This window comes from Rana temporaria, chromosome 8 (assembly GCF_905171775.1).
Source record: "Rana temporaria chromosome 8, aRanTem1.1, whole genome shotgun sequence".
NCBI lineage: Eukaryota > Metazoa > Chordata > Amphibia > Anura > Ranidae > Rana > Rana temporaria.
Window position 1 is genome coordinate 75,970,355 of NC_053496.1, and position 25,647 is coordinate 75,996,001.

General features: G+C 44.3%; 1 protein-coding gene across 3 annotated transcripts in view; it reads left to right on the top strand.

The window, feature by feature from the left end:
- The window catches only part of PRKG1 (protein kinase cGMP-dependent 1), a 1,173,427-nt gene that overhangs the window by 233,954 nt on the left and 913,826 nt on the right, over positions 1-25,647 (top strand). The window contains exon 1 of one of the 3 annotated variants that reach the window (XM_040362064.1): positions 18,262-18,826. The exons of the other annotated variants lie outside the window; for them this stretch is intronic. Coding sequence (XP_040217998.1) covers positions 18,525-18,826 — 302 coding nt within the window. The 5' untranslated portion in view covers positions 18,262-18,524. Of the gene's footprint in view, positions 1-18,261; positions 18,827-25,647 lie in introns of those variants that run through there. 3 annotated transcript variants of the gene reach the window in all.

Below are 25,647 nucleotides of genomic sequence, written 5' to 3' on the forward strand. Positions count from 1 at the left end.
GGTCAGTGTCAGTGCAGTGGTCAGTGTCAGTGTAGGGGTCAGTGTAGGTGTCGGTGTCAGTGTAGGGGTCAGTGTAGGGGTCAGTGTCAGTGTAGGGGTCAGTGTAGGTGTCAGTGTCAGTGTCAGTGTCAGTGTCAGTGTAGGGGTCAGTGTCAGTGTAGGGGTCAGTGTAGGGGTCAGTGTAGGTGTCAGTGTAGGGGTCAGGGTCAGTGCAGGGGTCAGTGCAGGGGTCAGTGTCAGTGCAGGGGTCAGTGTAGGGGTCAGTGTCAGTGTAGGTGTCAGTGTAGGGGTCAGTGTCAGTGTAGGTGTCAGTGTAGGGGTCAGTGTCAGTGTAGGGGTCAGTGTCAGTGTAGGGGTCAGTGTAGGGGTCAGTGTAGGTGTCAGTGTCAGTGTAGGGGTCAGTGTAGGTGTCAGTGTCAGTGTAGGGGTCAGTGTCAGTGTAGGGGTCAGTGTAGGTGTCAGTGTAGGGGTCAGTGTAGGGGTCAGTGTCAGTGTAGGTGTCAGGTCAGTGTCAGTGTTTTAAAAAAAGCTCCAAAATATTTAAGTCCCCCACGTTTATGCACATATAAACGTGGATGTTTATATAAGGGGGGGGGACGAATTTTTTTTTTCGCCCCGGGCGCCCATAGCTCTGGTTACGCCACTGATATATATATAAAATGTTTATCTGTTGTGTAATCTATTGCATTTTGTCACCTATGGGCTATTCGCAATTGGACTTTAATGCTGCGTACACACGATCGGAATTTCCGATGAAAAAAAAGTCCGATTGACTTTTTTCATTCGAAATTCCGACCGTGTGTGGGCCCCATCGGACTTTTTTCCGTCGGTGTTTAGAAATAAAACATGTTTTATTTTTTTCTGATGGGGGGGGGGGGGGAAACGATAGGAAATTCCTATTATCTGTGTGCAACTCCGACGGAGAAAAAAACCCATGCATGCTCAGAATCAAGTCGACACATGCTCGGAAGCATTATACTTCATTTTTTCTCGGCTCGGCGTAGTGTTTTTACGTCACCGCGTTTTGGACGGTCAGAATTTGGTCTGACAGTGTGTATGCAAGACAGCTTGAATGGAATTCCGACAAAAAATTCCATCGGATTTTAGGCCATCGGAAATTCTGATCGTGTGTACGGGGCCTAAGTCTGCTTTAAAAACCTTTTAGTCTTCAGTGATTTTGCCACACAATGTCACGCAGTGGTCCTAAGCCCCAACCATCTATACCATAGCTATACACGAATATGAATATATTTGTTAATGCTTTTAATAATTTGCTTTTAGGAGTCAATTTTGATCTTTAATTGAATTACCAACCCTACAAAAATGCAATCATACATTAGATGACAGCATAAATCTGTGCTGTACTGCATCTAATGCATTACGATAAATATTCCATCAAATGACATCAACATGATGGACTAATTTCAAGCCTTACAGACTAAAATAACAAATCATTCATCTCTGTGCATTAAGACTCTTGGCCAAATATGAAATTACATGTGGGATTTTCATTTTCCAAAGGCCCATCTATTTGAACATAAATAGGAATGATTTAAATAAAGTACACTTGATGATCTGTTTTCAGTACTGTGAGAAAGCAATAATGTCAGGATTATATTGGTAAACAGAATACTTGGTTATCACCCTATACCGGAAGCATGTTCCATCTATAGAATATATCATCCTTTGAAATGCTGCTGTAATTGACATATAAATCAAAATGTACTTCCTCTGTTCAAAGGATATTTTCCTTTCTCTGAATGTTTCAGTCCTGGAACAATGCATTTGTGTGTAACCATGTCAGCTCCTGACACTGTGATTATTGCCCTCAAGAGACTTATAGTATTTGAAAGCTTAATTCCAGGCAAATGGCTAGACATACAGTTGAAATACATATAGGCAAATTATTTTACCTGAAAAAGGATTTGCAGCCATGTTTGCAATCCAAAAAAACCAGCTGCACAGAATCTACAGATGATTTACATTGCAGTTATTGCATTTTATGGTCGGGTACATACCCCAGCCTCCGGATTGAACAGTGAAGGAGAAGGGAAAAGACAAGGTCATGTCTCTTCTTTCTTCCTGTAAATTGGCTTTCTGTTCGCACATGTGTAATACAGAAGAGCCTGAGTGGCTGATCATTTTGCCCCCTCCCCTCTCCCAGTGCTGCCCAGGGATTACTGGAGGTAAATTTTTCACATTTTGTCATGTTACAACCAAAAACGTAAATGTATTTTATTGGGATTTTATGTGATGGACCAACACAAAGTGACACACAATTGTGAAGTGGAGGGAAAATGATAAATGTTTTTCAAGTTTCTTTTACAAATAAATATCTGAAAAGTGTTGCGTGCATTTGTATTCAGCCCCCTTTACTCTGATACACCTAGCTAAAATCAACTGAAACCAATTGCCTTCAGAAGTCGCCTAATTAGTAAATAGAGTTCACCTGTGTGTATTTTACTCTCAGTATAAATGCAGCTGTTCTTTGAAGCCCTCAGAAGTTTGTTAGAGAACCTTAGTGAAAAAACAACATCACAAAGGCCAAGGAACACACCAGACAGGTCAGGTATAAAGTTGAGCCGAGAGGCCCACGGTAATTCTGGAGGAGCTGATCCACAGCTCAGGTGGGGGAGAATCTATCCACAGGACAACTATTAGTCGTGCACTCCACAAATCTGGCCTTTTTGGAAGAGTGGCAAGAAGAAAGCCATTGTTGAAAGAAAGCCATAAGAAGTCCCCTTTGCAGTTTACGAGAAGCCATGTGGTGGACACAGCAGACATGTGGAATAAGGTGCTCTGTTCAGATGAGACCAAAAGTAACTTTCTGGCCTAAAAACAAAACGCTACGTGTGGCAGAAAACTAACACCAAACATCACCCTGAATACACCATCCCCACCGTGAAACATGGTGGTGGCAGCAGCATTATGTTGTGTGGATGCTTTTCTTCAGCAGGGACAGGGAAGCTGGTCAGCTCAGATAGGAAGATGGATGGAGCCAAATACAGGGCAATCTTAGAAGAAAACCAGTTAAGAGTCTGCAAAAGACTTGAGACTGGGGTGGAGGTTCACTTTCCAGCAGGACAATGACTCTTAAAGCGGTAGTTCACCCACCCCCGACACATTTTACCATCGAGACAGGCATTGTAGCGCGAGCTACAGTATGCCTGCCCTGATTTTTTTAACCCCGTACTCACCTTGTAGTCGTCCATCGTAGATTTCGGCTCCCGCGGGGAATGGGCGTGCCTATGGAGAGGGAGGATGATTGACGGCCGGCCCTGGCACGTCACTCTCCCCGAAGACAGCCGGAGTAGGTCTCGGCTCTTCACGGCGCCTGCGCACAGGCTATGCGCACGCGTCGTGAAGACCAAGCCTATTTCGGCTATTTCCGGAGAAGCGTGACGCGCCAGAGCCGGCCGTCAATCATCCTCCGTCTCGATAGGCACGCCCATTCCCCGGTATCTTCGATGGACGACTACAAGGTGAGTACGGGGGTAAAAAATTCGGGACAGGCATACTGTAGCTCGCGCTACAATGCCTGATTTTAGGGTAAAAGAAAAAAAAAAAAATTTTTCCCGTCGATAGGGTGAACCCCCGCTTTAACATACAGTCAGAGCAAAGCATATTCATGTTTTAGAATGGCTCAGTCAAAGTCCAGACCTAAATCCAATTTAGAATCTGTGGCAAGACTTGAAAATTGCTGATCACAGACGCTCTCCATTCAATCTGACAGAGCTTGAGCTATTTTGCAATGAAGAATGGGCGGGCATAAATGTCACTCTAGATTTGCAAAGCTGGTAGAGACATACCCAAAAAGACTTGCAGTTGTAATTGCAGCAAAAGGTGGTTCTACAAAGTATTAATTCAGGGTGACTGAATACAAATGCACGCCACACTTTTCACATATTTGAAAAACATTTAAAAAACATTTATCATTTTCCTTCCACTTCACAAATATGTGCCACTTTGTGTTGGTCTATCACATAAAATCCCAAATAAAATACGAGTACGTTTTTGGTTGTAACATGACGAAATGTGGAAAATGTCAAGGGGTGTGAATACTTTTTCAAGGCACAGTATGTATTCTTACTTGAATCTCAGTTTGCTTTATGTATTTCTTCCAGATCTGTGCAGTGATCCAGTGTGAAACTTTTCCTATGTGTAAAAGCTTTGTTTTACTAAAGCTGAGTTTCACCCAAAAATAGAACTTGCGCTAAGTGTAGGTGACCCACTGACATGCCACATTTTGCGGATACCCTCTTTTTAAAGGGGTTGTAAAGGTTTGTCTTTTATTTTCTAAATAGGTTCCTTTAAGCTAGTGCATGGTTGGTTCACTTACCTTTTCCTTCAATTTCCCTTCTAAATGTTTTTTTTTCTTTGTTTGTTTGAATTTCTCACTTCCTGTTTCTCCTCAGTAAGCTTTCCACCATCATTCGAGCGGTGGAAAGTCATTTAGAACAGCTTACTGAACATCTTACTGAGGAGGAACAGGAAGTGAGAAATTCAGACAAAGAAAACAAAGAAAAAAAACATTTAGAAAGGAAATTGAAGGAAAAGGTAAGTGAACCAACAATGCACTAGCTTAAAGGAACCTATTAAGAAAATAAAAAACGAACCTTTACAACCCCTTTTTAAAGGTATCCAGCTCCCATTTCCTCCCGGGGCGCCGGAAAAGAAGTTCACCTCTCCCCCCCTCCCTCTCGGCAATCATCTGGGACGCGTCACATTTCCAATACGATATCTGGGTTACCATTGATTTGTAGTCAGATATTTTACAACACTGTCATATCAGATACATAACACCTGTTTAAACCCAAAATTAAAAATAAATCAAATAGACCATCATAGTTTCTCTTTAAGAGGAATAATGGCTTTCTCTGGCACTACATTTTCCTCCTAGTGTTGCTTCTACTATACATGATATATCATATGAATGCAAATGTGCTGCTTTGGAAATTGTATTATACGCTGCCACTGCAGTTCACACTTTCAATGTCTTCTTTCTTCCTGCCCAGCTTTAGTGCTATTGATTAACATGATCTTGATCCTTTTTTTTTTTTTTCACAAGAAAGATCTTGATCCTTTTACACATAGATTGTTCATATTCAGGATGTCACCAGTTCTAAGTCATGTCCTTGATGTACAATTGAAGCATTTGATACCTTTTAAATACAAATACGTATACACATCTAGACCATGATGAAAGTCGGCATCCTCTTCTGGTTGAGTTCACTGGAGATTTCTAAAGGTACTCAGACATCAGATGACAGTGAGATATACAACACTTCATTTTGTATGGGGAATAGCAAAACAGCCACGATAGCATTCTTGGGAAACACAATTATTGTCAGAAAGGGGGTACAGAAACAACCTATTTTGGGGGTAACACAATGGGTTTGATTTACTAAAACTGAAGTGTTCAAAATCTGGTGCAGCTGTGCATAGAAACCAGCCTCCAGGTGTTTTTTTTTGCCAAAGCTTAATTGGACAAGCTGACGTTAGAATCTGTTTGGCTACCATGCACAGCTGCACCAAATGTTGCACTTTCCAGGTTCAGGTAATCAACCCCTCTGTTATATTTGTGTTACAGTAATACCTCGGATTGTGAGTAACAAGCGTTTCACAATACAAGCTATTTAAAAAAAATCCTGACTCGGTTTGCGAGTGTTGCCTCTCAATACAAGCAGGAGATTCAAGCCTCTGCGATGTGCAGTACCGTTTTTGACCAGAGGTACAGGGGCGCCGGTGACACTTGGAGCCGCTCGGATGCACTCTCAGCCACTTGGAAACACTCCGTCCCGAGTGTTTTCGAATCTCTCTAAGTGTTTCCGAGTGCGTCCAAGCACCTCTGAGCGGTTTTTGTGTGTTTCCGAGTGTCTCCGGCGCCCCCCACCTCTGGCCACATGCAGTACTGCATACAATAGAAGTCACTGTGGAACAAATTATCTGAGTTTCCATTGACTTCTATGGGGAAACTCGCTTTGATATACGAGTGCTTTGGATTACAACCATTCTTCTGGAACAAAGTATGCTTGTAATACAAGGTACCACTGTTTTAGTTTATTAAATTCAAAGAAAGTATGCAGAGTAATGATACTAATAAACATGACAGGACTCAGTACTAAATGAGGTACTTTAAAATGTGTGTATGTATGTGTGTGTATATATATATATATATATATATATATATATATATATATATATATATATGTGTGTGTGTGTTAATGGCAAGAACCATAGGCATTCCATAGAGATTATCTGGTTACCTGGACCAGACCGTCAACATAAGTTTGTACATACCATTGTTTGCTATGCTAGCTCAGATATACATCTAGTGTCTTAAAGCTGAACTCCAGGGAAGGTAAAAATCCTCCCTTTGCAGTGGGGTTGCCCCTGCTGCAATGCAAAGGTTAAATGCTCATTTAGGTTTAGGGGACAGAAAATCCAGTTTTACTTACCTGATTGTCTGCTACCACAGGCTTGCACTGCACTACTGGTTCAGTCTCTGCAGCCTCTTCACCCTTTTGCTCCGGTGGTTGAAGGCCCTCTGCCTTCCTAAAGTACAATGCAGAGCCTGAGGCTGCAGTCACACTAGCTGCGGCTCACAGCATGGGGTCCAGTGCGTCGCTGTTCACCGTTACAGGTGCGAATCAGGTCCGAATTTTTGGCTGAATTTGCACATGAAATGGACCAGAATTCGCACAGGACCCTTCTGCAATTCGAACCGTGGCCGCCCCAGAGCTGTGTGAACCGACTCCATAGAGAGCCGGTCACACTCTCCTGTAATGCGAATTAGATGTGAAGAAATCTGCAGCCAATTTGCATCAGTGTTAACCCAGCCTAAAGCCTTGCATTGGATCGGAGGCCATTGAAGGACAGTCCACTGCTAGAATGCAGGGAAGTAGAGGAGAGTGCTGTCTGCCAGGGGAGTGGAGGATTAGGTAAGTCAAACTGCTTTTCCTGGTCCCCTAGACTAAAACAAGCACTTACCTCTGACAGTGCAAGGGAAGATTTTTACTTAATCACTTCAGCCCTGGATGGATTTACCCCTTTAATGACCAGGCCATTTTTGCGACGCTGTACCCAAACAAAATTTATGTCCTTTTTTCCCACAAATATAGCTTTCTTTTGGTGGTATATGATCAGCTCTACGGTTTACATTTTTTGTGCTATAAACAAAATAAAATAAAAAAATTTAAAAAAAGATATATTTTTTTTACTTTTTGCTATAATAAATATACAAAGAAACAAATAATAAAAAAAATGTCTTCATCAGTTTAGAACAATATGTATTCTGCTACATAGTTTTGGTAAAAAAATTGCAATATTGATTGGTTTGTGCAAAAGATATAGCATCTACAAAATAGGGGATATATTTATGGCATTTTTATTATTAATTTTTATTTTACTAGTAATGGCTGTGATCAGCGATTTTTTGCGGGAATGCGTCATTGCGGCGGACAGATCGGACACATTTGACACTTTTTTGGGACCATTGACATTATTACAGTGATCAGAGCTAAAACTAGCCACTGATCACTGTATAAATGACACTGGCAGGGAAGAGGTTAACACTAGGGGGCGATCAAGGGGTTAAGTGTTCACTAGGGAGGTGTTTCTAACTGTGAGGGGAGTGGACTGACTTTGACAGATCCCTGTCTTGTGTCTCTCTGGAGCGATCGTGGGTGGCCGGCAGACATCGCAGCTGCCGGCCATGCCCATCGTCTTCGGCGCCGCGCTGCAAGCACGTGCGCTTGCTATAAATCAATTAAACAAACCAATGTACCGGTACGACGATTCGCGCAGCCGAGCCAACCTGCCACAGTATAACTGCGGCGGCTGGTCGGCAATCGGTTAAAGTGGTTGTTAACCCACAGGGCTAAATTTACATTATCCTCTCGGTTGATTAATGGAATATCCCCCTGTGACTGTGCTTTAGAAAAAATGCAGCTATATACTTGTTTACAGAGTGCTGATCGGCCCTAAAGTGACCTGCCACCTCTCCCCTATTGATCTGACAGCTGCAGTGGGTGGGGCAGAGGATCCCCGCTGACATCAGTCAGGAGGGAGGAGAAGAGTAGGAGAGAGGCAGCCTGCTGCAGCTTCCAGTCCAAGAGTGGAGAGAGCCGGCGGGTCACATGAGCTCTGTAAACAGGTATATAGCTGCATTATTTTTATAAAGCACAGTCACAGGGGGACATTATATGAATCAACTGAGAGGATAATGTAAATGTAACCCTAATTTGAGCAGCAGGAAGGGAAGGGGGCAGGCATGGAAACAGAGCTGACAGGCAGGGAGGGGAGGGGGAGAGGACAGAGGAGAGACAGGAGACACAGTGGATGACAGAGGCAAGAAAACTGACTACAGTGTCAGGGCTCAGCAGCCATGATATACCTTGGTCAGTTAACAAAGGGGAGGGCAGAAACTGGCAGGATCAGCCAGGTATTTCAGTTGAAAGAAGGGGCCAAATTACACAGCACTGGCTGTATAAAATGCTTTAAAGGAACAGGATCTTTATTTAATTTTTTTTAGGTTAACAAGCGCTTTAACCTGGAGTTCAGAATTAACTAATGTACTTATTTATTTTTTCCTGATACCCACTCTTTTTTTTTTTCAAGAATAGGCATTGGATTGCTAATAGAAACATAATACTTGAGAACAACAGATATTTCAGTAACATGCACAGGTATAATTATCATTCTTTTAGAAACATTATCTCAGTGGTTTGCCTTTGCAAGTTCAATTACAAGTAATTATCAACATTTTAAGAGAAGTGCATAATTTACAGTTGATCAGACTTTCGAGGGATCATACATCCCTACCTGGCCTTGCATATCCACTAATTTACTAAAGTAGTAGAAGCTGTTCACTTTGCAATGTGAATGTTTGTAAATAAGGTGAATAAGGATGAGCCGAACACCCCCCCTGTTCGGTTCGCATCAGATCTTGCGAACACACCAAATGTTCGTGTGAACATTAGAACCCCGTTAAAGTCTATGGGACTCGAACATTTGAAATCTAAAGTGTTAATTTTAAAGGCTAATATGCAAGTTATTGTCCTAAAAAGTGTTTGGGGACCTGGGTCCTGTCCCAGGAAACATGTATCAATGCAAATTTTTTTTTTAAAAACGGACATTTTTTCAGGAGCAGTGAATTTAATAATGCTAAAAGTGAAACAATAAAAGTTCAGGAGAGGGGGGGGCCGCACTCTGTCCCCCCCTCTTTTCTGCGGCCGGCCAGGTTAACGTGCTCGGATAAGGGTCTGGTGAGGATTTTTAGGGGGACTCCACGCCATTTTTTTTTAATTTGGGGTGGAGTTCCCCTTTTTTTTACGACGGGGTTCCCCTTAATATCCATTCCAGACCTGAAGGTAATTTAATTTGGGGGACCCCCACACATTTTTTTTTCTCTTTATGAATGAATCATCTCTGTAATTGAAAGAGTCGACAGTGTCAGAAATGACACTTTGTGCAGGGACAGTTCTATGTACGGGAAACATGCGCTTTTTCACATGCTGACTTTACACCCCCCCTAGGTACGAAATTTAAAGTAATATTACACTTTTATTGTTTCACTTTTAGCATTATTAAATTCACTGCTCCTGAAAAAACGTCAGTTTTTAAAACTTTTTTTTGCATTGATACATGTTTCCTGGGACAGGACCCAGGTCCCCAAACACTTTTTAGGACAATAAATTGCATATTGGCCTTTAAAATTAACACTTTAGATTTCTCCCATAGACTTTAACAGGGTGTTCCGCGGCTTTTCGAATTTGCCGCGAACACCTCTAATTGTTCGTTGTTCCCCGAACAGGCGAACAGGCAATGTTCGACTCGAACTCGAAGCTCATCCCTAAAGGTGAACTGGAGATAATTTTGAATATCCACTCATATGCTAAAAAAAAATTTTTTTTATGTACTTCACTCATAACTGGCTATTTAAAGCGAAGACAGCTTCACCTTATAACAGAAACATACCCAAACCCATACTTGCTCTTTCAATACGCACGGATGCACTCCACTCTCGATCAAAAAGTAAATGAAAGCTGCACTCCAAAACATAGCTCTTCTTTCTATTTAATTTTTCAAAAGATGAAAACTGCATACATAAAAGTCTCCACCCGAAACTGCCTTCCTTGGTGCGTTTCACAGCTACTTGCCCACAAGGACAGGAGGACTTCCCCTGTTCTTTAATAAGTTCCTGACTGCCTCACGCAAATATACTGCGGCACAATGGCTCACCTGGGCGAAACCCTGTACGGGTACGGCTTTCCCTTTAGAAGTCGCCAGAGGAGGCACACGATCCTACTGTACGGCATCTCCTTCTTCTACTGACTCCAATATATCTCCTGATATTTACAGAGCCAGGGGACAGGCTGCACATGCTCAGTTTTATGTGTATTGCTAAAGAGTTTTTTTTTTTCCTTGGGAGATGTGACCAGTACAGGGCCAATCGTCACTGTCCAGACAGAGGGTAAGGGGTCCTGCAAAGGTATTTAGCAGTTTACTAAAATATCTGCATTTCCGTGCTCTGTGTACTGTGGGAGAGCAGATATAGTAAATGCAGGCTCTTGGGTTAAGTAACACTTTAAAGAGGAAGTAAACCCTGATGGGTTTTACTTCCTCTTTAGCCCGCTGCAAAGCCTGCAACGCATACTAGCCCATTATGTGGCACTTACCTGCAAAAGAATCCAGCGATGTCCCCTGTGTAGGCAGCATCCATCTTCTCTCCCCTCTTCCTTTCCGGGCTGCGGACTCCAGCTCTGTGATTCGCCTGAGCCGCGTGACGTCACTCCCGCGAATGTGCACAAGAGCCACCATTTACGGCACAGGCTGGGGAAGAAACGGCACTTAATTTCGTTTCTTCCCTGCGCATACTCCGTTTTCGGCAGACTACAAGTGAAATATCTCCTAAAGGCGCACGTTTAGGAGATGTTTCCACTACCTATAGGTAAGCCTTATAGTCTAGTAGTCAAAAAGGGTTTACAACCACTTTAAGGTCCAATTTTAAAACTTGATATAAATGCTGTTGCTTTTGCACTGTGTATAACCATTCTTTCTAGAATTTGCTTAGTATCAGATATAAGCTAATGCTTAATACCACAATAACCAATATAGCATATACAGACCTGTTATTGGAAACCTCCATGTGGTTTAAATTGACAACATCTGTACATGTTTACAAAGCTTATCGTTTGAAGAAAAAAAAAAGCATTAACAGCCTACTTCTGTTTGTCTTTGTAATGAAAGGAATAAAAGTTATCCTTATAAAAAAGAAAAAAAATGAAATCCTGTACTCCTGGAGCTGTTGAAAAGCCAAGGTGTTGCCTAATATGTGGTTTATTTTTGTTGGATAGAAGGTGCTAGTCACAGTCAACAAAGATCAGGGGAAACGGAGGCTATGACAAAGTCTGGAAAACAAGAGACACCTTATGTCAGGGCTTCCTATAGAAAAATGTACTGATTAATGGGACAAGACAACTGTACTGTATAAAGGTCTGACTGTTAGATTCTCTAAAGGTCCGTCAGTATGTCTTCCTGCACATCCTTCGCACTGCGGAGGAGAGTTGGGAACAGTGGCGCCTTTCATTCCCTGGAATGTGCTGTGCACACAGTCCCTGCTGCTGCCTAGAAACTGATGTTTAGCAACTTGTTCCCCAATGGATGCCGCTTATAATATTAGAAGGATCAAAAGAAGGAATTTTTAGACGTGTACTAAAAGGACACATATAAAGGCTTCTCTATGAAAGTTTCTGGGGGGAAAAAAAAAACAAAGTGCCTTAAAATCTTCAAATGTTTTAGCAGCACAGTGGTGTAGTGAGTAGCACTTTCGCCTAGCAGCAAAAGGGTTCGCTGGTTCGAATCCCGACCACGACACCATCTGCCTGGAGTTTGCATGTTCTCCCTGTGCCTGCGTGGGTTTCCTCCGGGTACTCCGGTTTCCTCCCACACTCCAAAGACATGCTGGTAGGTAAATTGGATCTTGTCCAAATTGGCCCAGTATATATATGTATATCAGTGTGTATGACTGTGTGTCCCAAGTGTGTCACAATCCTACGGGGTAAAATGACCGCACCAGCCAAGCAGACATTGGCTGGAAAAAGCGCCCAGAGGCGATTCACTTTGCATGAGTAGCTCTATTCATGCATTCATTCATTCAGAATGTTGAGAAGTAAGAACTCTGATGGTAAATTTTACCACTGTTTTTACATCCCAGGACACATTTTATCACTGTTATATTATCCCAGGATATCAAAATGTCAATCCTTTGTTTCTATGCTTTAGGCCCCTTTCACACCGGATGAAAAAGGGACATACATTGGTCCCTATGAGATTGTGGGTGTCAGCGGATGAACATGCGCTGACACCCGATCTCGTCCGCCTCCGCAATGCTCCGATTCTGCAGACGGAAGAAAACCCTATTTTTCCTTGCGTCATCGGATCGGATGAACACGGACAGACTGTCCGTGTTCATCTGATCCCCCTCATAGGGGAGAGCGGAGAAAAGACTGGGCGGTCCCTGTACAGTGTGCAGGGACCGCCCTGTCATCTGCCGGCTCAGCGAAGATCAACGGAGCGATCCCCGCTGAGCATACGGAGGTTTACGGGGCGGATCATTACTGATCCACCCCATGTGAAAGTGGCCTTAAAGTGTTACTTAAAGTGTTACTGTAAAATCAGTCTGTATGTGCAGCAAAGTATGCTTAATATACTCATCGTGGAACCTAAGGGGTTAATCCTCTACGACTGTTTTATCCTATTTTCTCTGATCCTCCCCTTCTTTTACTGTCCCCCAATCCATCTCCTGTAAGTACAGAGCCCTAGGAGGCACTCTGCACATGCTCAGTTTGGTGTGTATTTCTAGAGTTTTTTGTGGGACGGTGCGTGTGATCAGCACAGCGCTAATCGCCACTGTCCAGACAGAAGGTCAGGGGTCATGCAGCTTCTTGGTACAGTCAGAGTAGAATCAAAACTGCCCCTACAAAGTGTTCACAGTGCTTGGCCGGACCCTCATAAAGTCACAAGACTGCTATTGATGAGAAAAGATATTTACCGTGTTTCCCCGAAAGTAAGACATCCCCCGAAAATAAGAACTTCTTACAGTTTTGCCTTTCGCTGAAATATAAGACATCCTTGATAATAGGGCATCCTGATAATAAGGCCCCCCGAAGCTAGCATAACTCTGTACCCTGGACTGTAGCGGCGGGCGTGGCTGTGCGGCACACTATTTGCCGCAGCACAGACGGAGCAGACAGGAAGTGCGTGGTCTCTTTTCATCAGAGAGCCTGCGCCACCACCAGGACAAACTGTTGCTGCTGCTCGCTCTGCCCTGACGGAGTCTGGCCGACTCACAATTAGACAGTGAGTAGCACGGAGCAGGAGTCAGGCACATTGTGTGGACACACAGGGGTGACTGAGGTAGGGGGGAAATGTTTTATAAAGGGGTGGGGGGGATGTCTGGTGAAGGTGTCCACTGGCACAGGGGTGGCAGGAGGGGGATCACTTAAAATGACACAGGAGGATCAGAGGGGGGAATCAAAATGACACAGGAGGATCAGAAGGGGGAAACAAAATGACACAGGAGGATCAGAAGGGGGAAACAAAATGACACAGGAGGATCAGAAATAAGTCATCCCCTGAAAATAAGACCTAGCACATCTTTGGGAGCAAAAATGAATATAAGACACTGTCTTATTTTCGGGGAAACAGGGTAGCAGTTTATCTTTACTAAAATGATTGCATTTCCATGCTCTGTGTACTGTGGGAGACCACATATAGTAAATGCAGGGGTTCCTATAATTAGCTGTAACAATTGAAAGCAATAGGAGGCTGCCAACTCTCACAGCATCACACCCATTCACATGTAGGGCCAGTTCACACCACATGCAGTTTGGTGCATTGTTTTCTGCATCAAAAACGGATGGAAGTAGGATATATGGTTTTCAATGGCATAGTTCACACCTGTGCTTGCGGTTCTTTTTTTTTTTTAAGTAGAACATTCTGCATTTTTTCCTGCACTGGACTGTACAGGAATGCTGTAAAATGCATCCAAGATGCACTGGAACACACGTGTCCTTATTTAAGGTTAAGAAAAAAAGAGGGGAAAAATGCACTGGACTGCACCAAACACGCATGAAAAATGCATCAAATTGTCAAAAATGCACAGCATCTGGAACACATCCAGACTGCGTTTCTATGGTGTAAACTGGCCCGCAATTACTCATGCATCGTTCACAAAATGCGATTGATCAGCCCTGGACGCATACTGCTTGCGGACAGGGTGCATTCTCAGGTGTGAATGCACCAGTCTTAACCAATGCATTATGGGGGGGGGGGGGGGGGGGCAACGCAAGTGTTTTTTTTTTGTGTCTAGAGTTGGGCTTTAAATCTTGCAACAGACCTCTGAACCACAAATGGAATCCCATTGTAAACAAATATTTGTGTCGAAGTGTGTGCAGAAAGAATTGCAGGAGCAATCAATAGATAACCAACTCAGAATGGAATGTACTGTGACTTTCAAAAAGGGGTCCCATGGAGCATGTAATAAGACTCATGTTTAAAGGAATGCACACTTTGGCCCAGATTCTCAAAGGACTTACGACGGCGCAGCGCCATGTACGCCGTCGTAATCTGGCCCGTCGTATCTATGCGACTGATTCTTAGAATCAGTTACGCATAGATATCCATTAGATCCGACAGGCGTAAGTCTCTTAAACAGAATTTTTTTTTTTTTTGCCCGCTAGAGGGCGCTTCCGTCAATTTCCGTGTCGAGTATGCAAATTAGCTAGATACACGAATTCCCGAACGTACGCGTGGCCGATGCAGTAAAGTTACGACGTTTACGTTAGGCTTTTTCCGGCGTAAAGTTGCCCCTGCTATATGAGACGCAGCCAATGTTAAGTATGACCGCCGTTCCCGTGTCGAAATTTTAAAGAGTTACGTTGTTTGCGTAAGTCGTCCGTGAATGGGGCTGGACGTCATTTACGTTCACGTCGAAACCAATGACGTTCTTGCGACGTCATTTGGAGTAATGTACACTGGGATATTTTACGGACGGCGCATGCGCCGTTCGTTCGGGGCGGGGACGCGCTTCATTTAAATGATACACGCCCCCTACCCGCTGAATTTGAATTCCGCCGGGTGATTTAAAGTTACGCCGCCGCAACTTTGCAGGCAAGTGCATTGTGAATAAAGCACTTGCCTGAAAAACTTGCGGCGGCGTAACGTAAATCGGATACGTTACACTGCCGCAGAGATACGCCCAATGTACCTGAATCTGGCCCTTAATGTTTGAGGATTCGAATTGAGAGCTTATATCTGGTTACCTTGCCCTTCACACTTTTATTTTACACTATTGTTCCCCCAAAGTCAACTGTAAAAAGAGTTTTGGGAGGGGGTACCTAGTGTATGTGGTAATTGGCCACTATGGGGCGCTGTTCTGGTGCTGTCTATGGAGAATGGATGAATTCCATACAGCTGCATCACTCCTGTTTGCTCTCTGTCCTGTCTTCAGGCAAGTTATGTCACACTTTTCATTAGCAGATGTGAGAAAAAAAATCAGCTCAGTCCTATATAATGGTTCTGTAACAAAAAGATGCTGTGCATTGTGAAATCCAAGCTGGCAGGCCATCTATTTCTGTCCTCTCTTGTTCTCAGCAGTCTCTGCCTGTGTGCATAGCAACCTGTAGGGATGCTGCACAACTCACTTCATGAAGCTGATCATCCAGCAGCCAGGGGGTTAATGGAAGCATCACGTCCCCGCTAAAAGGAGTGCTTAACCCTGTCATTGCCACAATCACCCCCTGCAGAGCTGGGATGATAAATGGGAGATGGCAGCAGCAGGGGGAGGAATCCTTCCAGCTTGATGTACAGTAACTGGATATTAAGGCTTTCCTAGGGGCTGATCAGTGCAGAAATAATTTCCAGGCAAGAAGAGTGAAAGTAAATCTTCCCCCAATTAAACCTAGACCAGATCTATGGTGTAAACTGCCCCAGATCACTAAATAGATCCTACATTCCTCAACAATGTATCAACAGTTGTGCATTAACATGCCTCCATATGCTCATAGAAAAGCGACCCTGATCTACCTTGTGCCTGCAGTGACAGTTGTGCATCCCATAGAACTTAGTACAGTGACATGCTCTAATCTGCTCATAGAAAGGCGACCCTGACCTGCAGTGACAGTTGGGCATCCCTCATTATGAATAGAAGAACTTAGTACAGTGACATGCTCCAATCTGCTCATAGAAAAGTGGCCCTGATCTGCCTGTTGCCTGCAGTGACAGTTATGCAGCCCTCATTATGAATAGAACTTACAGTGCCATGCTCCGATCTGCTCATAAACGCGACCCTGACCTGCAGTGACAGTTGTGCAGCCCTCACTATGAACAGAAGAACTTAGTACAGTGACATGCACCGATCTGCTCATAGAAAAGTGGCCCTGATCTGCCTGTTGCCTGCAGTGACAGTTATGCAGCCCTCATTATGAATAGAACTTACAGTGCCATGCTCCGATCTGCTCATAAACGCGACCCTGACCTGCAGTGACAGTTGTGCAGCCCTCACTATGAACAGAAGAACTTAGTACAGTGACATGCACCGATCTGCTCATATAGGGCGATGCTGATCTGCAATGACAGTTGTGCATCCCTCATTATGAATAAATAAACATAGTGCAGTGACATGCTTCGATCTGCTCATAAACGCGACCCAGATCTCCAGTGTCAGCTGTTAGAGGCGATCCTGCTGTATAGTCCCTGAATTGTGACCCTTCTGTAGCTAGTACTTGACAGTGACAGTTGTGCATCCCTCATTATGGATATACAAACAGTACAGTAACATGCTCCGATCTGCTATTAGAGGGGATCCTGCTGTAGGTAGTCCCTGAATTGGGACCCTTCTGTAGCTAGAACTTGCAGTGACAGTTGTGCATCCCTCATTATGGATATTGGAGTGACATGCTCTGATCAGCTCATGTAAAAGCGATCCTGCTGCAGGTATTCCCTGCAATGACAGTTGTGCATCCCTTAAGAATTGAATATCTTAGTCCAGTGATATCCTCCGATCTGCTATTAGAAGCGATCCCGATGTATGTGAATAAAGATCTTAGTACATTGGCGTGCTCCGATCTGATTTTAGAAGCTGTACCTTTTCTCTGCAGCGACCCTCATTGTTAATGTTTGTCAGCAATGTGTCATATTTGCGCTCAGGCGTTGTATAATGTGTTGTATTAGGATTGTCAGTGCTGGAGCCCCTATGAGACGATGTGATGAGCATTAGGAAGTCGTATGCCATGACAGTAGAGAGCAGAGCGCAGTGGAGGGGATGCCTGCACTCCTGAGCACAGAGGAGCTGCTCTGCACAAGCTGGCTGTTGCTGCCTCTGCACCTCTTTCCTTTCTTCTGCTTCCCACCGCAGATCCAGATCCCCCTCCACTCCAGCTAATCCCAGTGTTTTCTGACAGAGGGAGGGATTTTTCTTTCTTCTTCTATTTAGAGATCATGCATGCAGATGCTCCCTGGTTCGCCTGTGACTCTAGTAATCAGATGGCAGCCACTCATCCTGGGGGTCTGCTGCAGTAGCAAAAGAGAACCTGTCCAGGTACTAGGACTTTCCAGGACCTCCAGGCGGTGGACCTGTGTGCCCTTTTCCCAGGGGCGCAGGGGGAATTTCCTCGGCGATCTGTTGACAGTTGGAGAAAAGGTGGATCTTGTTCAGCATCTGACAGCATCAGGGACCTCCTATTTGGATCTAAGTAGTGGGAAGACCTCTGAAGACGGCTGCAACGTTGAGTCACTCCAACAAAAGGGAACCTTCTATTAATGCACGACGGATCTAAAGACCAACCTTTGCGGGAGAGAGGGAGCTCCATCAAGAATCCAAAAAGAGGACCTTCTGGTAGGGATTTTCTCTTTGGGATCAACGAAACCTCGAGGTCTCAGCAGCACGTTGGAGCTGGATCAAGAATCCTGTAGAGGACCTTCTGGCTGGCACCAGTGGAGCCTCGGGGTCTCGGCACGTCGAAGCTGGACCAATCATCCTGAAGGGGACCTGGTGGTGGGGATCTTCTGGTGGTGGGGATCTTCTGGTTGGAACCAGCGGAGCCTCAGGGTCTCAGCAGTGCACGTTGGAGCTGGATCAAGAAACCTGTAGGGGACCTTCTGGTGGGGATCTTGTGGTGGGGACCTCGGGGTCTTAACAAGTTGGAGCTGGATCAAGAATCCTGAAAGGGGACCTTCTGGTGGGGATCTTGTGGTGGGGATCTTGTGGTGGGGATCTTGTGGTGGGGACCTCGGGGTCTTAACAAGTTGGAGCTGGATCAAGAATCCTGCAAGGGGACCTTCTGGTGGGGACCGGCGGAGCCTCAGGGTCTCCGCAAGTAGGGAAAGATCAGGACCTGTTGGAGAAAGTTGGAGAAAGTCGGAGAAAGTCGGAAGCTCCCTGTTTTGCTTTGGGGAGGGTTGGAGTGACCGAGAAGACGACGAAGGGAGAAGGGAAGGCAGCAGGAGCCCCTGCCGGGAATATGGGCACTTTGAGGGACTTGCAGTATGCTTTGCAGGAGAAGATAGAGGAGCTAAGGCAAAGGGATGCTCTGATAGACGAGCTGGAGCTGGAGTTAGACCAGAAAGACGAGCTCATCCAGAGATTGCAGAATGAATTGGATAAGTATCGTTCTGTCATCAAACCGGCCACCCAGCAGGCTCAGAAACCTTGTACCTTGGGGGAACAGAGGACCAAGAGGCAGGCTATATCAGCTGAGCCAACTGCCTTTGACATCCAGGATCTCAGCCATGTCACTCTTCCTTTCTACCCCAAGAGCCCACAGTAAGCGCCTTGTGTCCTTGTAGCATCCTGTGTGTGCTTCTCTGTATTGTCTGTCCATCCACCTACCTGTGTATAGACGACCTACTGCACCTTCTGCTTTCCATTTCTGTCCTCATCCTCTAACTAACACGTCTGTATGGGCTCTTGTGCACATTTATACCCCCAAACAAATCCACAATAACTGCACCCATCTATATGTTGTTGTCAGATGCCCAGGTATGTGGAACTACATCATTTCTATGTTTCAAAAACTTTTCAATCCTGTGTGCTGCTTTTCTGTGCAGAGGTGCAACTTTGTAAATGTTAAATGTTTTATACTTACATGATTTTCTATGTTAGGACTGTTTGCAATTGTTGGCGTTGTTTGAGACATCAAGAAAGTAGAATGTGGATTAATTATACTAATATTGGTAACCATCCCAGAAAGTAAGAAGGTAGCACCTGGACTGCTAATATTGGTAACCCCCCCCCCCCAGAAAGTAGAATGTGCATTGCTAATACTGGTAACCCCCCAGAAAGTAAGAAGGTAGCATGTGGACTACTAATACTGGTACCCCCCCCCCCCCAGAAAGTAAGAAGGTAGCACCTGGACTGCTAATATTGGTAACCCCCCCAGAAAGACAGAAGGTAGCATGTGGACTGCTAATACTGGTAACCCCCCCCCCCCCAGAAAGTAAGAAGGTAGCATGTGGACTGCTAATATTGGTAACCCCCCCCCCCCCCAGAAAGTAAGAAGGTAGCATGTGGACTGCTAATACTGGTACCCCCCCCCCCCCGAAAGTAAGAAGGTAGCATGTTGTCTGCTAATATTGGTGCCCCCCCCCCCAGAAAGTAAGAAGGTAGCATGTTGTCTGCTAATATTGGTACCCCCCCAGAAAGTAAGAAGGTAGCATGTTGTCTGCGAATATTGGTACCACCCCAGAAAGTAAGAAGGTAGCACCTGGACTGCTAATATTGGTAACCCCCCCCCCCTCCCAGAAAGTAGAATGTGGAATGCTAATATTGGTAACCCCCCAGAAAGTAAGAAGGTAGCATGTTGTCTGCCAATACTGGTACCCCCCCCCCACAAAGTAAGAAGGTAGCATGTTGTCTGCTAATACTGGTAACCCCCCCCAGAAAGAAAGAAGGTAGCATGTGGACTGCTAATACTGATAACCCCCCAGAAAGTAAGAAGGTAGCATGTTGTCTGCTGATACTGGTAACCCACCCCCCCCCCAGAAAGTAAGAAGGTAGCATGTTGTCTGTTAATACTGGTAACCCCCCTCCCCCAGAGAGTAAGAAGATGGCATGTGGACTGCTAATACTGGTAACCCCCCCAGAAAGTAAGAAGGTAGCACCTGGACTGCTAATATTGGTAGCCACCTCAGAAAATCAGAAGGTAGCATGTTGTCTGCTAATACTGGTAACCCCCCCAGAAAGTAAGAAGGTAGCATGTTGTCTGCTAATACTAATACCCCCCCTCCCATAAAGTAAGAAGGTAGCACCTGGACTGCTAATATTGGTAACCCCCCCCCCCCCCCAGAAAGTAGAATGTAGATTGCTAATATTGGTAACCCCCCACAAAGTAAGAAGGTAGCATGTTGTCTGCCAATACTGGTACCCCCCCCCCCCATAAAGTAAGAAGGTAGCACCTGAACTGCTAATATTGGTAAGCCCCCTCCCTAGAAAGTGACAAAGTAGTGTGTGGGCTGTAAATAAAGATTGACATTTAAGTCCACTGAAACAATGTTGCAACTAAAGTATGTAATAGTGACACTATGGGGTTTATCTACTAAAGGCAAATCCACTCTGCACTACAAGTGCACTTGGAGGTGCAATCACTGTAGATCTGAGGGGAAGATCTGAAATTAGGGGAAGCTCTGCCGATTTTATCATCCAAATTTTGTTCCAGCAAAAATCCTGTTTATTTTCCTTGCATGTCCCCCTCGGATCTACAGCGACTTCACTTCCAAGTGCACTTGCAGTGCGAAGTGGATTTGTCTTTAGTAAATAACCCCCAATGTAATATTGGCAGACAGCAACCAACTGTTTGAAATAAAAAGGAAGAAAAGTGAAATCTCTTTTCTGCAGAGGCACTTGTTAAGTAGACTAGCTCTACTAAAGTGTGGAGTTTGAAATAACTTGTGCTTCCAAGTAAGAGCGTATCTAAACCCAAAGACACAATTGTGATATATTGCAGCTTACCAGTCCTGAGAAGTGGCGACTGCATTAGATTTCTTTTTTGTTTACTTTTTTTTTTTTTATACTTCATTTTCACCCAGTGACTTGGCCAGTAACAAACGTTGGGGTATATTTACAAAAACTGGTGCATACAGAATCTGTTGCAGTTGTAAATAGTAGCCGATACACTTCAGCTTGTTCAATTAAGCTTTAGCAATAAAACCTGGAAGCTGATTGGTTACTATACTGTACGCGGCTGCACTGGATTTAGTAAATCCTTCCCTTTCTGTCTTGGGGCCCTTTCACACGCGCAGACCGTATGTCCGCATTTTCATCCGTCCGTTGCGGATGAAAACGGGACATACATTGGTCCCTATGTGATTACGGGTGTCAGCGGATGACCATCCGCTGACACCCGTAATCGTCCACCTCCGCAAAGATCCACATTTGCGGACGGAAGTAAATCCTATTTTTCTTCCGTCTGCCGGATCGGATGAACACGGACATATGGTCCGTGTTCATCCGATCCCCCATAGGGGAGAGCGGAGGAAAGACAGGGTGGTCCCTGCACAGTGTGCGGGGACCACCCTGTCAGCTTCCAGCTTAGCGGGGATTTTACGGAGGATCCCCGCTGAGCTTTTATGGACACACGGAGCGGATCATTACTGATCCGCCTGTGTGAAAGGACCCTTAGGGTGGATACACTCCCTCTATCCTGTCAATGGAGGAGAAAGATACCCACTCACCCTTGGACAGAAGCACTGACAACCCAAACAAACAGAAAGTGCCATACATGACACATTAAAGCCTAGCTCCAGCTAACACTTTTTATTCACATTTGGGGATAAAGCTTTTAACTTAATGAATGTAGGCTGGCCAGTGTAAGCACCCCTGCCAGTTTTAAATGGTTTATCTCAAACTTCTAATTATTATTTTTGCTGGACAGCTAGGTTTGCCAAGAACATTTATAAATGAACAGACTTACTGGCAGGATCAACAGGTGATAATAAAAAAAAAGTAAGAAAACGAATTAAGCCACCACATCTAGGGAAATTATGGGTTTCAATTACTAAAAATGTTGTTTTGGAGTTTAAGCCTGGTAGGCCCTTATGGAGAAGGGTTTTGGATATACAAGTAAAACCTTGGATTGCGAGCATTATTTGTTCCAGAAACATGCTTGTAATGCAAAGCACTTGTATATCAAAGCAAATTTTCTAATAAGAAATTATGGAATATCAAATGATTGGTTCCACAACCCTTTATTTATAGGTGCTTCAGTTTATAGTTCACCATATAAAAAGGTTATACAATGTGATAAGTTGTGTAACCATAAAATGTTCATCCACAAATGGAAGCCTCCCCAAGGGGATTAGAAGCAAAATCCAGCAGGAGCTACAGAGTATAAAAGAGAAGAGAGGTGCCTCTAAGTGTAGCAATATGTTGCTAAATGTTGTACCTTCATTAAATGTAACCAATTGCTACACTTGGGCCCCGTACACACGAGAGCATTATCAGCTGGAAACGGTCCTCCGGACCGTTCCCGCGGATAAATCCTCTGGCGGATTTTGATCTGATGGTTGTACTAACCATCAGATCGAAATCCGCGCGGAATCCATCCGCGGTGACGCGTCACGGCGACGTGCGCGACGCTGGAAGGTAAAGACTTCCCACGTATGCGTTGAATCATTACGACGCATGCGAGGGAGGGGATCGGACGGATTGATCCGGTGAGTCTGTACAGACCACCGGATCAATCCGCTGGACAGGATTCCAGCGGATAGATTTCTTAGCATGCTAAGACATTTTTATCCGCTGGAAATCCATCGGCCCGAAAAATATCCGCGGATAAATATCCGCTGGGCCGTACACACCACAGGATCTATTTGCTGGAACTGATCCGTGGATAAATACCAGCGGATAGATCCTCTCGTGTGTACGGGGCCTAAGAGATGCCTCTCTTCTCTTCTATACTCTGTTGTCACATGACGCTACTCTTATATCAAGACATCGCTTGTATGTCAAGTCAAAATGTATTAAAAAATGTTGCTTGTCTTTGCAAAACGCAAAACTCTCAAACCAAGTTACTCTCAAACCAAGGTTTTACTGTATTGCCCATACCAAACAGGTGGGAATTCTGCAAGCAAGACTCTGGAAGTTCGGGTGATGTTCAGCTTTACAGCCCTGTTTTCATAGAGTGCATTTGCTTTCAAAGTTTTCAGAGTTTAAGTAAGGACATTTTTTTTTCTTAGTTTCTGTAAGGATCTACAATAGATATATACAACATATATAAATATATACTGTATATATACTTTTATGAACCTTTAAATGATGCGGATCAAAGGAAATTAGTTAATTCACAGCAACCCCCCCCCCCCCCCCCATGGCTTGATTATTCAAAACATCAAGAGCCTTGTTCCCAAACAGTCTGTTTTCATCCCCACACACATAATATATGGAGATGAGTCAGGGGGGGAGTGAAAAACGATTCACTGCGTTGATTTTTTACATGCCTCTTATTTACATATTCCCTTTTATTCTGATTACCGTAATCAGTTCTGTTTGCCTTTGAGCTTGATGTATTTGGACTAACTTTAAAATAAATATTATTATTCAATATACCACAACAGAGTACTATGACCAGCAAAAACTAAACTGGTTACCCAGATCAGTAATACAAGAAAGTAATTTGCACCCAAAGCTAATGAGTCTGGGTGGTCCCTATAGGGTTTCTCAACATTCACATATAATACAGTGACGGCTGCGACTAATGCCGCGTACACACGGTCAGACTTTTGACCGGGCAAAACTCAGTCTGGGGTAGATTCAGATAGATTAGCGGATCTTTAGATCCGCGTAATCTATCAGATTTACGATCCGCCGGCGCAAGTTTGAGAGGCTAGTGCTGTATTCATAAAGCACTTACCTCAAAACTTGCAGCAGCGTATCGTAAATCCCCCGGTGGAATTCAAATTCCGCGGCTAGGGGGAGTGTAGTATTTAAATCAGGCGCGTCCCCGTGCCGATTTAACTGCGCATTCGCCGTCCGCGAATTTTCCCGGCGTGCATTGCTCCCAATGACGTCCCTAGGACGTCATTGGTTTCGGCGTGAGCGTAACTTGCGTCCATCGCTTTTCTGAATCGACTTACGCAAACGATGTAAAAATTCAAAACTCGGCGCGGGAACGATGGCCATACTTAACATAGGATACCCCTCATATAGCAGGGGTAACTAAACGCCGGAAAAAGCCGAACGCAATCGACGTAAAAAAAAAGCGACGGGCGGGCGTTTGTTTCTGAATCGGCATTTGCATATTCGTTGCGTAAAAAAACCGAAGTGCCACCTAGCGGCCAGCGGGGAATTGCAGCCTAAGTCACTTACACCTGTCGGATCTTAGGGAGATCTATGCGGAACCTGATTCTATAAATCAGCCGCATAGATCCGACCGTCGGATCTCAGAGATGCGACGGCGTATCAGGAGATATGCCATTGTATCTCTATCTGAATCTGCCCCAGTCTGAATTTCCGACGGAAAAATAGAGAACCTGCTCTCTATCCAAGTCCGTCGGAAATTCAGATGGAAAAAGTCAGATGGGACATACACACGGTTGGAAAATCCGTTGAAAAGCTCCCATCGGAAATTTCCGACCGCGTGTCCGCAGCATAAAAGGCTACAGTGCATGTGGTTCAAACATTGCCTTAACAATACACTTAGTGTTCCCACTTTGGCTACAAAGTTTCTTTGTACAGATGGAAAGTTTACGAATATCCTTTTAATGTTATTTGATCATTTTCTTAAATAAGTTGAATCAGTAGACATAGGGGATATTTACTATAACTGGAGCACTCAGAATCTGGTGCAGCTGTGCATGACAGCCAATTGGCAACCAACCATGCATCCATCCTCCTAATCTACATGTGTAGCGCTGGACGCATGGGTTCCATTGGAGTTTTTTTTTTTTAGAGCACATGAAGCTGAAGCTGATTTTGTTTTGAACTTTCCAGTTTTAGTAAAATCTCCCCAATAGTATTACAAGCTCCAGCAGGTATGCGTGGTGTGTGTTTGCTTAGGGCTTGTTCACGATGGGATCACACATGGAAGTGACATGCATTCTGTACGATTCCTGTTCATTCCCGTGCGGTGCAATTTTGCAGCCCATTCATTTGAATAGGCTGAAATCGCACTGGGATGCAGAGAAAGTGGTGTATGCAAGTTTTTAAAAACACTCCACAAGTACCATGCGATTTGTTTCAATGTTTTTTTTATTGAATTTTTCAGGTTTACAGGAAAAAAACAGTGCATTGTTAACATGTCACATGAATGATGAGGTTTGAGTGATAAGACATTTTCAGTACAATATTAAGTGTTCTTTAAAGCGGTTGTATAGTTCCAGAAATGTTTTTTTTTTTTTTGCCATCTGTAAGGCAAAAGGCATAATGAGCTAGTATGCACCACATACTAGCTCATTATTAAATACTTACCTTAGAACGAGGCATTGGTAACTTACCTGGTCCACGCCGAGGTAGCTGACATGTTGCCTCGGCGTGTCTTCTGGGTATTGCGGCTCCAGCGCTGTGAGTAGCTGGAGCCGCAATGTCATCACTCCCATGCATGTGCACGGGAGACCTCTTTCCGACAAGGTCGGGCGTCTTCCGGCCCTTCA